Below are 20,720 nucleotides of genomic sequence, written 5' to 3'. Positions count from 1 at the left end.
ATGACGTATATAAAAGCATTTAGCCCTGTACTTAATTCATGTAAGTAAATATAAGTAAAGATTGTACTTTTCATTAAATGATGATATCTTTGAGCTTTGAATGCCTTAAAATTTTTTTGTAAAGTTTTAATGAATTGGGATGCATTTTTTATTTAATTTTAAGATAATTTTATTTATTATGCTATTTGTAAACAAGCTTTTGTTATCCTGTAATTACATTTCGTTTCTGAGTTGTGTGTTGGGGATCCCCAAGACCAACCCTAGATTCAGTGATTCACTGGGAAGGCTCAGAGTTCTTAGGATATAGTCATATTTGTGGCTGTGATTTATCACAGTGAAAGGATACAAAGCAAAATTAACAAAAAGAAAAGGCAAATGGAACAAAATCCTGAGGAAGGTGCAAACTTCCAAGAATCCTCTCCCAGTGTATTACATAGGACACACTTAATTCTTCCTATAATGAATTCTGACATTTTGAAGTGTTGTCTACCAGAGAACCTCAGTAGAGACTCAGTCACAAAGGTCTTTATTGAAAGATGGTCATGTGGGTATCCTCTACTCCCAACTACTAGAATTTCAAACTTCTGGAAGGAAAGCAGACATTCTGCATAAGCCACATTATTTACACAAACACTTCAGGCACAATGAGCCACTCTTAATAGGGAATGATGGAAACCCTTCCAAAACCCAAATTCCTAGGCACCAACCAGGGGCCAATCTTGTTTCAGGCCTATGTTAGCTCTTTTCTGTACTTAGTGTTTCTTTTGTGATAAAGTAATCTCTATTACAGGATTGCTGTGCAGATTAGAAAGAGTGAATATGGAGCGTCTAGCACTATTTATGACTTCTAGTGCATGATAAATCATATGTGCTGTAACTGTCACAGTAAATTATAGGAGTCTGTAGCTCTTTTAGATATATTTTAGTTAGAAAAACCAGAGCCTTCTATAAGAAAGAAATTGAAAAATATACCCTTCACTTCCCAAAGCAAGCAAACTTAAAGTTTTATTTATATTGAAACTGTTTTTCAGACATTATTTAGGGAGCAAATGTTTTAGTGCTGTTTAACCTTTATCTTTCTGATTCTGTTAAAATATAGGTGATATAAGAAATGAAGCCAACAGGTACAGACCCAAGGATCTTATCTCTAGCTGCCGAAGTTGCAAAAAGTCCTGAGCAGAATGTCCCTGTTATACTGTTGAAGTTAAAAGGTAAGAAAATCTTGGGGCCCCTGGGTGGTGCAGTCAGCTGAGCATCTGACTCTTTGTTTCAACTTGGGTCATGATCTCAGGGTTATGAAATCAAGCCTTGCATTTGGTTCTGCAGTCAGCCCAGAGTATACTTAAGACTCTTTTTCTGTCTCCTGCTGCTCCTCCCACCCCCCCAAAATAAATAAATCTTAAAAAAAAAAAATATTTAAGAAAATCTTTTTGTGATTGGCTAACATTTTTTAAGTAATAGAATAATTCCATCATGGGTATAGTTTTGGCATTTGTTTCTAACTTGCTCAGAGAAATTTTAACTTTGTGATAAAGCAGTGATTTTGTTTTCTTTTTAAAAGTGTTTTTAGTTGTTATTCAAACTAAAAAAAAAAAAAAAAGCTCTTGGATTTATTGAGCAAAAATAAGTATATCCTATTTGCTTTTGCCTTAGAAATAATAAACAACACACCTTTAGGAAGCTCAGAGTTGAAGAAAATCAAACAAGATATATATTGTTATGATCTCATTCAGTATTGCCTTTTGGTGCTCAGTCAAGATTGTTCTCGAATCCAGGGAGGTTGGACTACAATTTCTCAGCTTACACAGATATTAAGGTAAAGTGAAGCAATAAGTCCACTTGTTCCTGAGGGATGTAGTAGTAGATTCTTATTTATAACATTTGCTTCTTTTTACTCATCTGGTTAATAAGCACTGGCAACTTTCTTTGTGGTAAATATGGTTGTACTTTTCCTTCATACCATATATTATTATTTTTAACTATATTTGTGAATATTTCACTGTCTAAAATTTTGCTGCATATGTCCTATGAAGATGATAATCATGTCTTTTGCTTACCACTGAGTCTCAAGTACCTAACAGACTCTTTATTGATTAAAGAATATATGAAGAAATGAAGATAATAAGGCCCCGACTCTAAATAGAGATGAGATGGCAGTTATGTGACTTTATCATACAAGGCTGAATGAAAGAGGTGTGAAATGAAAGATAAAGCAAAATACTATAGGAGAACAGATGTAGAAACTAGTTGTTCCATGCTGTATTGATTTAGTTATCTTAATTGTGTATTTCATTAGGTAACCCAAAATTCTGTGAATAAAATTCAGAAGCAGCATGTACTGACCTACTGCCATGCTAGAAATTGAGAGAAAAGATCAAAATCATTTATTTTTTTAAAAAGGCAAAAAAATAAACCAGTTGTTCTCAGTGCCTAAGCTACTTCCCAATTAAGTCACTAAAAACATGCATTACTAACTGATCTTACCTTTCAAAACTGCTATTCCTAATTTGTTTCTACGTAAAGGCCAGATTCAAGATGTATAGTTAGAAAAAACAATTAACAAATGTACATAATGTTCTTTCCTTATACTTTAATTTTCAAGATTATTTCCTTAAGTAAATAAAGCCTTTGTTTTGATTAGATATTTTGGCTCATGAAAATATTAAGGCTCTATGGGGTGGAATCCAAATATTAAGAAATCCCTGTGTTTGTGAATGTACAAAAAACAATTTTTATTCATTAATGTTCACAATCAAAATAGACACTCTTAAATAATTAACTTTAGCAACCAAAATAGAAAGAGAAACAGATCTATGTTAGCATTTGGCCATTACTTTAGGACTGGTGTACAAAAAAAAAGCAAATTGAGCATTCATTCACCAGTTAAGTTTTTAGCATACTCATGGGTAGTCACTATTGTTTATCAGTGTCTTCACATTATGTTGAAAAGTGTTTGATAGCAATATTTACTAATTAGAAACCATTCTTGGGTTAGGGACTCTTGTTAATAGTAGTCTACACAAATAATTTTTATTATTGAGGGTTGAGTATACCCCTCTTATATCCAGGGACTGACCTTTCTGAGCAGTTTCGGGAGGATCCATTTCTCTAAATGACTTTCTCTCCTTTATTAACACAAACTTAGTCACAGATTTGTGCTCTTATTTCAGCCATTGCTGTGTGGGCTTGGAGCCAGGAGAAGATGCAGAGGAATTTTACAATGAATTACTCCCATCAGCTGCAGAAAATTTTCTGGTTTTGGGGAGACGATTGCAAACATGTTTCATCAATGCGGCTAAGGTATATGTGTTTATTTAGTGTTTTAATAGCCAAAATTCTTGAGAATATGTTCCACATTGTTTTTCAAATGTGCAGTACTTGACTGAAAGTACAATTAGAGCAGTGGATTCAAACATTTTTAAAATTGTAACAAAAAATAATCTCTAGGTGTGAAATTTTAAAATGTTGGCTGAAGCATACTGTAAGACTTTGAAGGATTTGCCTTGCTTCTTAACTTTAAGCAGCACCTATAGATATTTATTTCCATAGCATTTTCCTAAAACATATCTTTTACTTTAATTAAGAGTGGAAGAAAGTATTGTTCTGTGGCCCAGCACTTTCCTAATAGCTTCCGTGGCAAGAACAATAAAGGTGAACTTTTTCTATTTGATCTTTCAGATCTTTTTTTTTTTTTTTTTTAATTTTTAAGATTTTTTAAACTTATTTGACTTAGAGAGAGAGAGAAAAGTCACAAGTAGGCAGAGAGAGAGGTGGAAGCAGGTTCCCTGCTGTGCAGGGAGCCAAATGTGAGGCTCAGTCCCAGGACCCCAGGATCAAGACCTGAGCTGAAGGCAGAGGATTAACCCACTGAGCCACCCAGGTGCCCCTGATCTTTCAGATCTTCTGCAGTGGAAATATTTCAACCCAAACATAGGGCTTGTTTAATCCAACAAGCTTTTTTTGGGTGGATTATGCTAAATGCTATATGTACTATCTTTTTTTTTTTTTTTTAACTGTCAGTTACTTAGAAGTAAGTTGCTTAATTTCCAAATATTTGAGAATTTTTTTAAAAGTTTTTATTTAAATTCAGCTAGTTAGCATGCAGTGTAATATTAGTTTCAGGTTTACAATTTAGTGATTGTACACTTCATACAGCACTTGGTGCTCATGACAAGTGCATTTCATAATCCCCATCACCTATTTAGCCCATCTGCCCACCCACCTCCCCTCTGGTAACCATCAGTTTGTTCTCTATAGTTAAAGAGTCTTTCTTGGTTTTCCTCCTTTTTCCCCCTGTGCTGGTTTGTTCTGTTTCTTAAATTCCACATTTGAATGAATTTTCTTGATGTTTTATTGTTACCAGTTTCAACCTTAATTCTTTGTGGTCAGATAACATACCTGTATCATTTCAATCCTTTGAAATTTTTTCTGACTTGTTTTATGGCCCTTTTATCTTGGTGAATGTTTCATTATAAGCTGTCTTTGCTTTGTACAGTGCCACCTTAATTGAAACTCATTCATACTAGAAACATGTAAAGATTTTGATATGCTCAAAAAGTTCATTTAACATGGTACCATGCAAAAAGCAAGGACTGCCTCTATACTTGAATGTGAACTCTGCATTTGTTGTGTGGAATGTTCTGTGAATGTCAGCTCAATTTGATTATAGGACCTATAGGAATCACAAGTTTATAAGGCTGAAACTCTTTTATCTTGTAGTAGTTCTTGGCTATATATACATTTGGGCCTACTGCTATATTAAAGGTTGAGCACATTCACCACTTTCATGAATTATGAAGAGAAATAACTAAGTCATCATAAGATATTAAATTCCAGTTGAGGTGCTTTAAGTAGATAAGGAATAGACACAGTCTTGTACTTCATGCCTAGGCTAGTAAAGTAGACCAGATCTTAAGATATTTCTTACAGAAAACCTGAGATGTGTCTTCCAATTAAAAAAAAAATTAAATTATGAGTGAAATTGAATGAGACAATATGGATAAGATAGTGGTTTCAGTATAAGAAACAAGGCAGAAGATCATAGGGGAAGAGAGGAAAAAAATGAAACAAAGCAAAACCAGAGAGAGAGACAAACCATAAGAGACATTTAATCTCAGGAAACAAACAGGGTTGCTGGAATGGAGGGGGGTGGGAAGGATGGGATGACTGGGTGATGGACATTGGGGAGGGTATGTGTTGTGGTGAGCACCGTGTATTGTGTAAGACTGGTAAATCACAGACCTGTACCCTTGAAACAATACATTTTATGTTAATAATAAAAAAAATAAAATATATACCACAGAGAAATTGGGAAAAAAAAATATTGTAGGTAGGGAATTAAACTTAGTAGTAGAGTATAGGCTTTCTATGTAATAGCTCACAAATTCTTCCAGCATCTCCATTGGCATTTTGAGGGATGTTAGCATTAAATAAATTTTACACATTTCTAGATTTAATTAATTCAAGTTAATTAAAGTGGCACATGGGAATTTGTGTTACTACTCTACCGTAACACAAATTTTATAAATTAAGAAACTAAACACTATAAAATCATGAATAGCTAAGGGAACCAGGTCCTCTGACTCCCCAGAGACAAGTTTCTCTTTTTTTTTTAAATAAAGCAATTACAGAAAAGTAAATTGGGTTTGTGTGTGTGTGTATTAAGGGTGAAGAAAAAGATGAATTACTACACTCATTCCAAATTGTGACTGATTCTCTCTTCTGGCTCTTGGGAAGCCATGTTCAACTCATCCACAATGGTAAGAGAAAGATTTTTAGGTAACTGATAGTCATTGTAAAGTACCTGCTAACAACTTGATTTTTTTTCTCAAAATAAATACATCTATTAACTTTACAAATAACCACAGTTAAACAAAACTACATTGAAATAACTGCACATGCAAAAAAATAAAAGCCCATTTGGAAATTCCAGCTTTAAATAGCCAGCATTGACAATGTGAATATTAAAGAGAAAATTGCTTAAATATAATTTTCTCCTTAGCTTTTTCTATTTAGCAAATCCAAGATAAGGATTAATGATAATCTTAACAATTTAGGGAAAATTTTTTTCAAAATTCTAAAGATTACACCTGTTTTTTAGGCTTACTGTGAGAGAAATCTGTACAGAGGAGATATGACTTAATTCGTAGTCTATTCATGTAAGAGTAAGCTTTTATATATTGAAATTTTTACTGACCTTGAAAGTTATTTTACAGGATATTTCTGCACTTACATTGAGAAATATAAATATACCTTAGTTTTATTTTTTTTAAGATTTTATTTATTTATTTGAGAGTGTGCACAAGAGATGGGGAAGGGGCAGAGGGAGAGGCAGAAGCAGACTCCCCACTAACTGGGGAGCCTGACCCTGGGCTTTATCCCAGGACCCCGAGATCATGACCTGAGTCCAATGCAGACTTTTAACCAACTGAGACACCCAGGCGTCCTGTGCATTAGTTTTATAGCTTTTAGTTTATAGTTTTATAGTTCTCTGTGGATTTTTTTTTTTAAAGATTTTATTTATTTATTTGACAGAGAGAGATCAGAAGCAGGCAAAGAGGCAGGCAGAGAGAGAGAGAGAAGGAAGCAGGCTCCTGGCTGAGCAGAGAGCCCGATGTAGGGCTCCATCACATGACCCTGCGATCATGACCCAAGCTGAAGGCAGCGGCTTAACCCACTGAGCCACCCAGGTGCCCCTTCTCTGTGGATTCTTAAGAACACAGTCCTGGTCCTTGTGCCTCACTTCATTTCCCATCTTCTAAAGGCAACCTCTTCAATTAGTATAACTAATACTTTGGGTAGTTATATCCATTTTTTAAATTATGTTAGTCACTATACAGTACCTCATTAGTTTTTTGTTTTGTTTTGTTTTTAAAGATTTTATTTATTTATTTGACAGAGAGATTACAAGTAGGTGGAGAGGCAGGCAGAGAGGGGGGGGGGGAAGCAGGCTCCCCGCTGAGCAGAGAGCCCAATGCGGGGCTCAATCCCAGGACCCTGAGATCATGACCCAAGCTAAAGGCAGCGGCTTAACCCACTGAGCCACCCAGGTGCCCCACCTCATTAGTTTTGGGGGTTTTTTTTGGAGCTTTTTTGTTTGTTTGTTTTTTGGGGTTTATTTTTTTTCAGCATAACAGTATTCATTATTTTTGCACCACACCCAGTGCTCCATGCAATTCATGCCCTCTCTAATACCCACCACCTGGTACCTCATTAGGTTTTGATGTAGTGTTCCATGATTTATTATTTGAGTTCTATCCATTTGAAGATAATGCAGAAACCAAGTCCGATGATTCCCCAAAAAACAGTGTCTCTGTCTCTCTCTCTCAATACTTAGGTACTTCCATTTCTTTTAAAGCTTTGCCTTTTAGTTTCCCCTTATGAAACAAATAAAGTTCCCAATTTAAACAACTTTTATCAAAAACATGAATTACTTAGTTTTACTATAGTATAACGTAAAAGACCTAGTAAAAAGAGAGACAGCAAGAGAGAGAACACCTGAATACAACTTTTAAAATAAGCCAGTTTTTTTTTTTTTTTTTAAATAATAGCTGTAACAAAATGACAGTGTTCTTCAGGTCAGTCTGTAGGTTTAAAATATCAGTAATGTATTAAAACCAAATGGTTGTGAAATTCATTTACAAAATTGGGGTCTCCAGTAACCTTTCTCTCTAAAAAGAATCAGCTTTTTGGAGAAAAGGCTGACTCTTATGTCTGGGGTAAAAAATATGCAAGGTAACCCTGAAGTATTTTTAATGCCAGATAAAAAGGATGCAATCAGAGTTTATTAGGAGTCTGTGAAAAGAACTGAGGAGCCAAAATAAGGAGGTTTCTATTAGCCAAAAATGGGAAATTTGAAACAGTAATAGGATAATAACTGCTGAGGATTGAAACACATCAAATATAGTGAGTCTATTAAAAAAATTATCATTAGAGAACCAATTCATTTTGAAAACTGGTAAATGAAGAATCCATTTATCTGGCCCTTTCTTATGTATCAACGAGGAGAAATTTCTCTTTATAGACGTATTCCAGCTAATAGGTGAGAAAGGAAAGGTAGAATATGACCAGTGTACAACTATTAATGAATGAACAAATTTAGGAGTTAATCATCCATCACTGTCAAAATTTCAGAAGTACCTCCTAATGGCTCATCATAACCTCACATATGAAATGTAGATGTCAAAAATTCAAACCTGCATCATTTTGATCCCCCAGTTCCAATTACCAATTTATAGAAGGTCAGGGAAACATTAAATTACACCCCACAGATGTAATTAACAAAACTAGCTTGTGGGAAGCTTAAAGGACAATTGACATAGTTTTGTCACTAAATAAAACCTAAGGGGGAAAAAATGGTAGAGGGGGAATCCATAGATTAAATTTGAAAGATAACCAATTATAATGTATAATATGTGCAATGGGTGGATCTTATTTGGATCTTGATTCAGACAAATTTAAAAATTTCTAATATTTGGAAATTGGAGCTCTGACTGAATATTTGATAAAATTAAGGAATCATGATTATATAGGTTAGATAATGGTTATATTTTAAAATAATTCATATATTTTGGGAATATATATTGAAATACTTGTGAATGAAATAAGTTGGTATCTTGGATTTGCTTCAAAATAAAATGGGAGGCTAGAAATGAATGGGCTAGGAGACATAAGATTAGCCATAAGTTGATCACTGATAAGGTTGAATGACCGGTACATGCAGAGTCATGATATTATTCTCTCTTGTGTAGGCTTGAAGCTTTCATTATAAAAAGCTTAAATGGGCAAAAGTATCAGTTTTTTGGGGGAGACCAAATAGCTATTTGAAACTTAATGAAACAACTACACTTGAGAAACAAAATAAGGGCTCCAAGTATAAGTTTTATTGAGTTTTTATTTATATTATTATATAAATTATATTTGTATATATTATTTATAATAATATAAAGCAAACATTGTAAAAATAAAATGGAATGACTGTTTATTAAATTATTATAGCATAACTTTTTTAATATAGAAAAAAGATATATATATACTACATACTACATGAGTTCAGTGAATTCAGAGTTTAAAAAGTTATGAATAAAACATCTTTAAGTAGACAAAAATGAAATAATATACTTTTCCCAGTTATAAAAAAGAATGTTTTTACTATTGAAGTAATAGAAAATAAGAAACCATAGAAATATTTAGTAGTAGTGGAATTGATTTTTTTGAAGTTGTTAAATGTTACAAAAATGATCTTTAGTAAAATATTAAATTTTGGACTCTGTAAATAGGAAAGTAATTAATATGTGAAAGAAATCAAATATGTTCTCTCAGGAGAGAAAAAGGAAAATAGTAAAGTTTCATGGAAGCTTGGATGGTATTTACAGGTATGCCTTGTCTGCATACCTGATCCTACTTTATTATTTTTTTTTAAAGATTTTATTTATTTATTTGTCAGAGAGAGCGAGAGCGAGCACAGGCAGACAGAGTGGCAGGAAGAGTCAGAGGGAGAACCAGGCTCCCTGCGGAGCAAGGAGTCCGATGTGGGACTCGATCCCAGGACACTGGGACTGGGACTCGATCCCAGGACGCTGGAATCACGACCTGAGCCAAAGGCAGCTGCTTAACCAACTGAACCACCCAGGCATCCCACCTGATCCTACTTTAATTAAAATTCTGATCAATTAATGGAGAAGGGAATAGAAACTGACATTTACTGGGAATCTACCCTGTTCTAGGGCATTCTGCAATAGTCTGTGAGAGAGCTATTCTAGCTTTACAGATGAAGAAATACATGTTCTGAGAGGTTAAACAACTTGAATAAGCATCCAGTGTCAGGTCTTCATAACTGGCTGTTCAGAACCTAAAAATTATAAACCAGTAAAAACAAGTGTTGTTTTGTAAGTAATAATTTCATTATTATTTAAGACAAAATATTATCAAACATGGTACATTGTATAAAATAATTCAATATTTTATGGATGTAAGCCACTGTTTACAGTCATATGTACCATTTCCATTCCTTCATATTTTCTCTTCTTCATAGGAAACTTCATTTTATTCACTGAAATTTAATGCTAGAAAGAGATTCAAATTTAGGATATGTTTTATTTTGTTTCTTATTTAATGGGAGATTACAGTAGAGTCTTAGCTTAGTATTTTTGGATGCTTTCTATTTATACCTTTCATAAAATGGAATGACTTATTTATGGTTACTTAAACTGCCCATCTTAAAATCTTCTTTATTGTAAAGTATACAAAAGCAGGAATGTTAGCAGATGATCATGCTTTGATCTGGTTTTAAAAAGACAAATGAACCCCAATTGTATCATAGAATCTTTTAATTTTAATTTTTTTTCTCTTTTAGTACTACAAAGTGATCATTTCTTGCACTTACTTCAAACTGACAATGTTCAAATAGGATCTACAGTCATGACTCTGCTCCAGAGCATACTACAGATCAACAGGTGATTTGGTTTTACAAAGTATTTATCAAAGTATTTATAATTTTTAACTTTTGGTCCAGAAGCATTACCAGTTTTATTCCAGTTTTGCTGAAATCATCAATTACATATGATTTGTACAAGTTACTTCAAGAGCTCTGTTATTACCACTGTCTTTTAGAAAAGAATATAAAATACCACCAAAGCCTGGAAGTTTATTGTTGAATTGGTATCTCAGAGCGTAAGAAGATTTTAGACCAATTTCAGACTTAGAGAAGAAATATGGTGATCTCTGAAGAAAAATATTAGGATCACAATAAAAAATGCTTAATCATATATTTATTTAGCAAATTGCAAACTTACTGTTACACCAGGTGCTTCAGAATGGCATAAAAGAACTAATGGGGAATGTTTTCCAGCTTAAAATGAATATGCACAGTTGTAATAATTGACTTTTCCAGTTCCATATGGATTTATTATGCATCTGTTATGTGCCAAATGGTATGTCTCTCATTGGGTTCCCAAAGTTGATTAAGATATAAAACTTGCCTTCAAGTAGCTTACAGTGTAGTGGAAGAGACCAGCCCATGAGCATAATTATATTATAACATACTAAGTTGAAAGTATAAAAGTATGCACAAGTGTTAGAGGAGCTTCTATCACAGGCTGAAGGGTGATGCTCCCAGAAGAAGGTAACACCTAAGGTGAAACTTCAAGGTTGAAAAATTAGCCAGAGAGGAAGAAGAGAAAACAGTATTTCTAGGCAGAGGTAACAATATAAGCAAATGCACAGAGATAAGAAACAACATGCTGAAGATAAAAAGTGAGTACAATTCATCATTGCTGGTATTTAAAGTTTGGCATGTGGAGGTGGCTGCAACGTTCTGCAGACTTAAGTCATGAAGAGTTTATATGCTGTCTTAAGGAAATTAAATCTTAACCTGTAAGTAATGGGATCATTAAAAGATTTTTAAAGTAGATAAAAATAAGTATATTTTATTACTTACATTACTCAGGTTACTGTGTGGAGGAAGAATTTAAGGGGGACAAAACTTTAGACAAGGCAATTAGAGGAAGCAGCTACAGTAATCTAAGTGAAGCGATAAAATCTTGGCCTCTTGCACTGGTACCAAATAGATTTTAAAGGAAATGGATCTTAAAAACTAATGAATTAAAATCATCAAGATTTCACTTCCACTTGTGACTGAGATGGAATAATAAAAATGGATTTACCCTACTACCTAAGAAAACAAACAACAGGCAAATTACAAAATAATAGATTGTTTTTGTTTGTTTGTTTTTGTTTTTTTAGTATTTCATGTTTTTTTATTTTCCGAAGAAATAAAACAGATAGTGGTTTTCAGGTTTCTTTTAATTAGCAAAAAACAAGTACTAATGTAGATATTTCATAGAAGTCAAGTGGTATAATGCAAACTTTTGAAAAGCACAGGATACCTGTATTCGAAAAAAAAAAAAAGTATCACATCATTACCCTCAGCTTCCACTTTAGGAAACTAAGAAGAGGGAATTAAATTCCCTCTTAAAACTCACCTGGCTGGCTCAGTTGGTAGATTATGTGCGGCTCTTGACCTTAGGGTTGTGAGTTCGAGCCCCATATTGGAGTTAGAGATTACTTATAAAATAAAATATTAAAATAGAAGAAAGAAATTTATAAAGATCAAAACAGAAATCAGTAAAATAGTGAAAACAATGAAAATCAATGAACCTTTAAGCTGGTTCTTTGAGAAAGTCAGTGAAATTAAAAAATCTGTAACAGAAAATTGATCGGGGGTAAAAAGAAGAGAATACAACCTATCAATGTCAGGAATTAGGAGACAACACAATAAAGTCAATAGATATTAAAAAATATTAGAAGGAAATAATGTGAACAACTTTATGCTTGTTAAGGTAAGATGGACAAGTTCTTTGAAAGACTCAGACTACCAAATTTAAGAGGAACAGAAGAAAAAAAAAAAGCAGCAGCAGCAGTAGGTAATCTGAATAGCCTATAACTATGGAGAAAATGAATTTGTAGCTAAAACACTTCCCACAAAGAAAACTTCATAATTAGACAGCTTTTTCACTGGTAAATTCTACTAAACAAATTCTTCCAGAAAAATTGAAGAGAAGGAAATACTTCCCAACTCATAATGAGGTCAGCATTACTTGATAACAAACCAAAGACATAATATATTAAAACCTAGCAGTATATTAAAAAGTTAATACATTTTAGTGCCTGGGTGGCTCAGTCAGTTAAGCATCTGACTTTGACTCAGGTAATGATTCCAGGGGCCTGGAACTGAGACTCAAAACAGACTCTCTGCTCAGCCAGGAGTCTGTTCTCCCTCTGCCCCTCCCCCTGGTCATGCTTCCCCCCTCAAATAAGTAAATAAAATCTTTTTAAAAAAAGGTTAATGTATTTTGAATAAGTTGCCTTTATCCCAGGAATTCAGGGCTGGTATAACATTCTGAAGTCAAGAAATGTAATTCATATTAATAAAACAAAAAGGGGAAAACATATTATATTAATAGATACAGAAAAGCATTTGAAAAATCCATTATCCATTCCTGATTTTTCAAAAAGAAAAACTTTCAGCATAGTGCTGTTGAAAGGCATCTAGGAAAAACCTACTTAATGGTAAAGTGCTAAATGCTTTCCTTATATGACTATGGACAAGACAAGGATCTGCACTCCAATCACTTCTATTCAACATCACATTGGAGTTTCTAGCCTATACAGTCAAGAAGAAAAAGAAAAGGTGTTTGTAAAGACAGGAAGAAACAAAGCTCTCTGTATTTGGAGACGACATTGTCATCTCTGTAGAAAAACCAACAAAATGTTCAAGGAAACTACTAAAACTAATAAGTGAGTATAGCAAGGGTAGTAGGATATAAAATCCATATAAAAATATAAATTGAAGTTTTATGTCAGAAATTGAAATTTTAAGATAATTCAACTTAAAATAGCATAAAAATATGAAATATGTAGGGTTAAATCTGACAAAAGATGGCAAAGACCTGTTCACTTAAAACTATAAGATGCTGCTGAGAGGAATTAAAGAATATGTAAGTAAATGGAAAGATATACCATGTTGCTAGATGAGTGGTACATTATTAAGATCTCCGTTCTCTCTAAATTGATATATATTTTAAATACAGTCCCACTCAAAATCTCATTTCTGTAGAACTTGACATACTGATTTCATATGAAAATCAAAGGGCCTAGAATATAAAATAGTCTAACTTTGAACATGAAAAAAGTTGGAGAGCTAACACTACCCAATTTTAAGACTTTATAAAGCCAATATAATTAGGACAATGAGGGATGCTTGGGTGGCTCAGTCCGTTAAGCATCTGTCTTTGGCTCAGGTCATGATCCCAGGGTCCTGGGATCGAGTTCTGCATTGGTCTCCTTGCTCAGCAGGGAGTCTGTTTCTTCCTCTGCCTGTCTTTTCCCTTGCTTGTGTGCTCTCTCTCTGACAAATAAATTAATAAAATCTTAATTAAGACAATGAGGTGTTGATGCAAAAATATGCAAATATATCTATAGAGCAGAATAGAAACCAGAAATAGACTTGCACATATATGAAGAACTGATTTTTAAGATGTGTAAATGTCATTCAGTGGGAAAAGGATAGTCTTTTTAAGAATGATGTAACAGTTGTCTATCAATATTTAAAGAAAAGAGGGGCCCCTGGGTGGCTCAGTGGGTTAAGCCTCTGCCTTCGGCTCAGGTCATGATCTCAGGGTTCTAGGATCAAGCCCCACATTGGGCTCTCTGTTCAGCAGGGAGCCTGCTTCCCCCTCTCTCTCTGCCTGCCTCTCTGCCTACTTGTGATCTCTGTCAAATAAATAAATAAAATATTTTAAAAATATATTAAAAGAATGTTGATCTATACTTACTAACAATAAAAAATTAATTCAAAATGGATAATAGACTTAAATGTAAAATATAAATTATAAAACTTATTGAAGAAAAATAGTAGAAAGCCATTATGATTTTGGATTGCATAAACTTTGTTAAATTCTTAGATATGACACCAAAAGTAAAATCCATGAAAGAAGATTGATTAGTTAGACTTCATCAAAATTTTAAGCCTGCTCTTCAAAAGACACTTTAAGAAGTGAAAAAGACAAAACACAATGGCAGAAAATATTTGGAAAGCATATAGCTCAAGTGTTTTTATCTGGAATATAAAAAAACTCAAAATTTTTTTAAAAGCCTTATGAAAAAAAAGCAAAAGATTTGAACTTCATGAGTAGCAAATAAGCACACAGAAAGGGATGCCTGGGTGGATTTGTCAGTTAAGTGTCTATCTTCAGCTCTGGTCATGATTCCAGGGTCCCGAGATCGAGTCCCACATCAGGCTCCTTGCTTGGTAGGAAGCCTGCTTCTCCCTCTGCCTCTGTCTGCCGCTCCCCCTGCTCATGCTCTCTTTCTCTGACAAATAAATACATAAAATCTTAAAACACGCACACACACACACACACACACAAAGATGTTCAGCAACACTAGTCATTAGGGTGATACCACTATACGCTTGGGATTTTGTTGTTGGGGTTTTTTGTTTGTTTGTTTTTTTAAGATTTTATTTATTTACTTGAGAGAGAGAGAGAATGAGAGAGATGAGAGGAGGGAGGTCAGTGGGAGAAGCGGGCTCCCTGCCAAGCAGGGAGCCCAATGTGGGACTCCATCCCGGGACTCCAGGATCAGGACCTGAGCCAAAGGCAATCACTCAGCCAACTGAGCCATCCAGGCGCCCACCACTCTACGCTTGTTAAACAGCTAAAATTTAATACATTGACCCAAGTGTTGACAAGAATATGGAGGAATCAAGTGCTGCTAGTGGGAGTGATAAAATTTTGGAAGGTAGTTTGACATTTTCTTATAAGTGTGTATCTACCATATTATCTATCTATTCCACTTCTAGGTATTTGCTGGAGAAAAATGAAACCATATGTCCATACAAAGACTTGTATACAAATGTTAATAGTTTTATCTATAATAGCCAATGACTAGAAACAACTCCATTGTCCATTAGGGGTGAACGAACTATATGGTATATCCATACAATAGGCTACTACTCAGCAGGAAAAAAAAGGAATGAACTATTCACTCATTCATGTTCATAACATGTAGCAGTACAGGTGAATATCAAAATAATTGTGCTGAGTGAAAGACGTCAGGCAAAAAAAATATATACTGTATGATTCCATTTGTATAAAGTTCTAGAAAATGTGAACTAATTTATAGTGTCAGAAAGTAGATCAATTGCAAAAAATTTTTATTCAGCTCAGCTATTAATGAAGGAACCAGTAAGATGTTTATATAGGTTCAAAGGAGAATTTGAGGAGGGGAGATTTATAGAGTGGTTTGTCAAAGGAATGTAGAAATGAATTTGCTAATAGCTAAAAAAACAATAAATAGTAACCTTTACAGTTAACTTTTTCTACTGGCTAAAATCGATTTGTATTATTGAGTGAGACTCTATTTGCATTGCTCTCAGAAAAGAATCATTGTTACTTGTTTTCTATAAGCCAACCTCTGCTTACATATTCCTTACTGGGGGACTGGGGGTGGGGGTGGTGAGTAAAAGACATGCAGTGATTTCTTTTGACTATTTCTAAGTTCCAGATAAGTTTTCATATCATTGGTAACACAAGGTGTTAGTTGTTAGTATAATGAAGAAAATACCTAAGGAAAGGTAAATTCCTTCTATGTTAAGTCCATGATAATTGAATATCTGTGGAATTTTTGTCTTTATACATCATTAAGCAATGGACCATGTACTGTTTTGTGATTTTCCTCTTATTGTTGAAGTTTTTGAATCATTATTTAACATTTTGTACATTTATCTTTCCTCTGCAATTTGACTGCAGGTTTTTCATAGGATAGGGCATTTAGCTGCTTTGTATTCCGTTTTACCTAGCATAGTGCCTTAGACACAGTAGAAATTCAATAAATAGTAATTGGTTTAATGTGATGTGTCCTTGGAACTAAGCTATATCTTTAAAAAATGCGTTATCTGCTTGCATGCTGGCACAGTTAAGCATCAAGTTGCTAGAATTTTTATGTTTAATTTTTTATGTTACCTCTGCATCCATCATTAATGGTATATTCCTTCTTTTTATTTTGTCTGTTAGTGGTGACCTACTCCGAATAGAAGGAAAAACTCTGCATTCAATTTTAGATGAAGTTGTTTTTAAGCTTTTGTCAACTCCTAGCCCAGTCATAAGAAGTACTGCTACAAAGCTCTTATTGCTGATGACTGAATCCCATCAGGAAATTTTGATTTTACTGAGATTAAGTGCCTGCTACAAAGGTAGTGCATATATTCTTTCTTTCCTGTAGATTCTCAAAAAGAAATAATGGTTTCTGGAACCATTATTTCTGTTCTATGGAAAACAAAATTCCAATTTTTTTTTTAAGGTTTTTATTTTTATTCCAGTTGTTAAGAGGCAGTATAATATTAATTTAAGGAACATGATTTAGTGGTCAAATAGTGATGGGGATTCTTCATCTCCAGAATCAAATGTGTATACTTACTAACACCAGACCATATTATGTGGAAATTTTTAAAGATTAGAACATTACATTTAGGACCCAACTACATGGGCCTTCAAAACATGCTTGAAGATTTGGAAGGCACTATTTATTTATTTATTTATTTATTTGAATTTTAAATTTTAAATTTTTTTTTAAAGATTTAATTTATTTATTTGACAGAGATCACAAGTAGGCAAAGAGGCCAGGCAGAGAGAGAGGAGGAAGCAGGCTCCCCACTGAGCAGAGAGCCCAATGCAGGGCTCGATCCCAGGACCCTGGGATCATGACCTGAGCCAAAGGCAGAGGTTTTAATCCACCGAGCCACCCAGGCGCCCCTGGAAGGCACTATTTAGTAACTTACCTTGTATCAGTCATTACTTTGAACATTATAATTATGTTATGTTATAGGAATAGAGAGGGAAAGAAGGTGGGACTAATAGAATTATTTGATATTGTGTCAGATACATATTTTTAAATTCCATAGTTAGATTTCTTCTATAGAAATATGAATGTCCAACAGACTTCATTATAAAGGAATTTCACCTGAACAGTTCTTCTCCCTTTCTTTTCTCAATAGAACTTACTCAATTTCTTCAAGATATTTTACAGAATATGAGAACTTGAGTTTTAAAGAGAGTATAAAGACATGGACAGATCCATATAGTGGCTTCCCCAATTACACACTCCAGGGGCATTTTACTTTATTTATATTGAATATATACATTATAATACATTATTCCAATGTGCTTATAAATAGTACTTTATATCTTATACTACTACTGTGTTTTATTTTATGATGAAAATGCGGTATTTGTGGCACTTCTCCTATAATAATTGCTTAGTAACCTATTGATTTGCCCCAAATTACATATAATACTATATTTTTATTTAGCAATAATTTTAAGAATGACTAATAATAACCTGTTTAAATGCTTCCACAGTGTAGGCATTTGCTCAGTATGTTATTATCTTTTAAAAAATGTTTCAGTTTAAGATATTTATTTTCAAACAGGGAAAAAATTATCTCCACTCTTTGACTTAAAACAGTGATTCCAGGGGTGCCGGGGTGGCTCAGTCATTGAGCCTCTGCCTTTGGCTCAGGTTATGATCCCAGGGTCCTGGGGTCAAGCCCTGCCTCAGGCTCTCTACTCAGCGGGAAACCTGCTTCTACCTCTCCTGCTCCCCCTGATTCTGTTCCCTCTCTCACTGTCTCTATCTCTCTGTCAAATGAATAAATAGAATCTTTAAAAAAAACACAAATGGTTCCACTTACCTTTTTTTAATTTAAAGATGCTGAATAGGTTTTTGCCTCAGATCCTACATGTGGGCACATAAAAACTCTTAGGATGGAGAAATATCCTAAAGACCTCAATCTAGAAGTCTTTGAGAAAAGGAAAGTCATGTGATTAATTTTGCTGTAATATTCATTTGTTTCTAAATCAGACTTTATAACCTCTAATTAATACTGATTAGATAACAAATCATATTTTATTATTAACTGTTATACCTTTGTTACTCCATTTCAGGACTCAGAAGTCTTCTAAATAAATATGAACCTGGGACAGAGTTCAGTCAAGAACTTGGACAGCTCATTGCCCTTTTAACCCCTAAGGTCTATCAGGAAGTAGAAGAACAGGTAATAAACTATAAAAATAATTTGCATATATGCTAACATTTCAGTAAACATTTTAGTTTGAAAATACTGGAGACTGGTAGCCTCTTGAATCTTTTATTTGCTGTCTCTTCCTCTTTCTTTATTTATCTCCCCTCAACATTCAGACCAGTCATAGTTTGATCGGGGAAGGGGTTTTTATAGAACCAAGTTTTTAACCGTAGAGCCCTTTTTTCCATCCTGTTCAGAGTTCTTCATCCCCTTGAATGCTTGAATAAGTGAGACCCAGCATGAGAAGTCAAACAAAGAGGGTGAAGCATTAAATAAGCAGAGCTATAAAATCCTGATAAAAGGAGTGGAAGGGATATTAAGGAGAATTCAGAGCTAATCAAACTATCTTTAACCCATTGAGCCACCCAGGTGCCCCTAATCAAACTATCTTGAATACATTTTAGATACTGTCTGAGAGCCTAATGTATCTCCTTTGGGAGATCAAGTTTAATATTCTTAGACATTACCTGTCCTAGACCTATGAAATTGTTGTCTCTTGCCCAGTTTATTAGAGATAGAGATTAATACTTGTGCATTATTTTAAGTTGATATTTTAGGTTGTTGACTTCTAAAAAAGACTTTCGTGGAGATGCCTCTAAATTAATTCTGGCCTTTAATTTCAGAAACTACATCAAGCAGCTTGCTTGATTCAAGCTTATTGGAAGGGTTTCCAAACTAGAAAGAGATTAAAGAAGCTTCCATCTGCTGTGATTACTTTGCAGAGGAGTTTCAGGTAAAAAGTTTTGGTGAAAGGAATCATGATCTCAGAGTATAGCTGTATCTTATTATAGTATTACAGAGTAAAAACTTGGGATGTTTTTCCCCCCAATTTTCTAATATGTTTCTCTTAATCTTTTTTTAATTGAAGTGTAGTTCACATACAATATTATGTGTCAGTTGTAAAACAGTGATTCAACATTTATATACATTGTGAAATGACTATCACATCAGGATAAGTCTAGTTATCAACTGTCAGCACACAAATATATTACAATATTTTTTACTCTATTCCCTATGCTTTGCTTTACATCCTGTGACTTAACTTATTTCACAACTGGAAGTTTGTACTTCTTTTCACCTATTTTATTCACACCCCTACTCTTCTCCCCTCTAGCAACCATGAGCAGGAGGGGCAGAGGAAGAGGGATGTCAAGCAGATTCCATGTTGAGTGTGGAGCCTGACGCAGGGCTCAATCTCATAACTGTGAGATCACGACCTGAACCAAAACCAAGAGTCAGAAGCTTAACCAACTGCACCACCCACATCCCCCTTTGTTTCTCCATATAAATGTAGAATCATATGGCATTTGGTTTTCTCTGATTTAATTTCACTTAGCATAATTCCCTCTAGGTCCATCCATGTTACCACAAATGGTAAGATTTCATTCTTTTTTTATGGCTGAGTAACATTCCATTTTATTTATATACTACATCTTCTTTATCCATCTATTGATGGACACTTAGGTTGCTTCCATATCTTGGCTATTATAAATAATGCTGGAGTGGAGATGGTGTGCATATATCTTTTTGAATTAGTATTTTCATTTTCTTTGGATAAATATACATAAATGGATTTGCTGGATTGTAAGGTATTTCTATTTTTAATTTTTTTAGGAACTTCCACTCTGTTTTCCATAGTGGCTACACCAAATTACATTTTCACCAGCATTGAACTTGGGTTGCCTTTTTTTTCACATCCTTGCCAAAGTTTTTTATTTCTTGTCTTTTTATATTAGCTGTTCTGACAGGTGTGAGGTGGTAACTCATTGTGGTTTTGATTTGCATTTCCCTTGATGATGAGAGATGGTGAACATTTTTTTCATCTGTCTGTTGGCCAGCTGTATATGCTCCTTGGAAAAATGTGTATTCAGGTTCTCTACCCATTTTTTAATTGAACTGTTTGTGGATCATCTTTGGTGTTGAGTTCTAAGAGTTCTTTATATATTTTGGATATTAACCTCTTACGGGAGATAGCATTTGCAGATATCTTTCCTATTCTGTAGCTTGCCTTTTTGTTTTGTGGATATTATATTACTGTGTATAAAAGCTTTTTAGTTTGACATACACCTGGTAGTTTATT

The 20,720-nt window shown here is 34.0% G+C and overlaps 1 protein-coding gene across 4 annotated transcripts in view; it reads left to right on the top strand.

Annotated features, from left to right (window-relative positions):
• Positions 1–20,720, top strand: part of IQCB1 (IQ motif containing B1) — a 56,211-nt gene that overhangs the window by 4,173 nt on the left and 31,318 nt on the right. For all 4 annotated transcript variants that reach the window (XM_059387993.1, XM_059387996.1, XM_059387994.1 and 1 more), the window contains 8 exons: positions 1,100–1,211; positions 1,654–1,816; positions 3,171–3,300; positions 5,666–5,759; positions 10,355–10,454; positions 16,575–16,753; positions 18,504–18,613; positions 19,264–19,373. In XM_059387993.1, coding sequence (XP_059243976.1) covers positions 1,112–1,211; positions 1,654–1,816; positions 3,171–3,300; positions 5,666–5,759; positions 10,355–10,454; positions 16,575–16,753; positions 18,504–18,613; positions 19,264–19,373 — 986 coding nt within the window. In that variant the 5' untranslated portion in view covers positions 1,100–1,111. The remainder of the gene's footprint in view (positions 1–1,099; positions 1,212–1,653; positions 1,817–3,170; positions 3,301–5,665; positions 5,760–10,354; positions 10,455–16,574; positions 16,754–18,503; positions 18,614–19,263; positions 19,374–20,720) is intronic.

Source organism: Mustela nigripes, chromosome 2 (genome assembly GCF_022355385.1).
Source record: "Mustela nigripes isolate SB6536 chromosome 2, MUSNIG.SB6536, whole genome shotgun sequence".
Taxonomy (NCBI): domain Eukaryota; kingdom Metazoa; phylum Chordata; class Mammalia; order Carnivora; family Mustelidae; genus Mustela; species Mustela nigripes.
The sequence above is the reverse complement of the archived record's forward strand: the minus strand, read 5'-3'. Positions and strand labels throughout refer to the sequence as shown.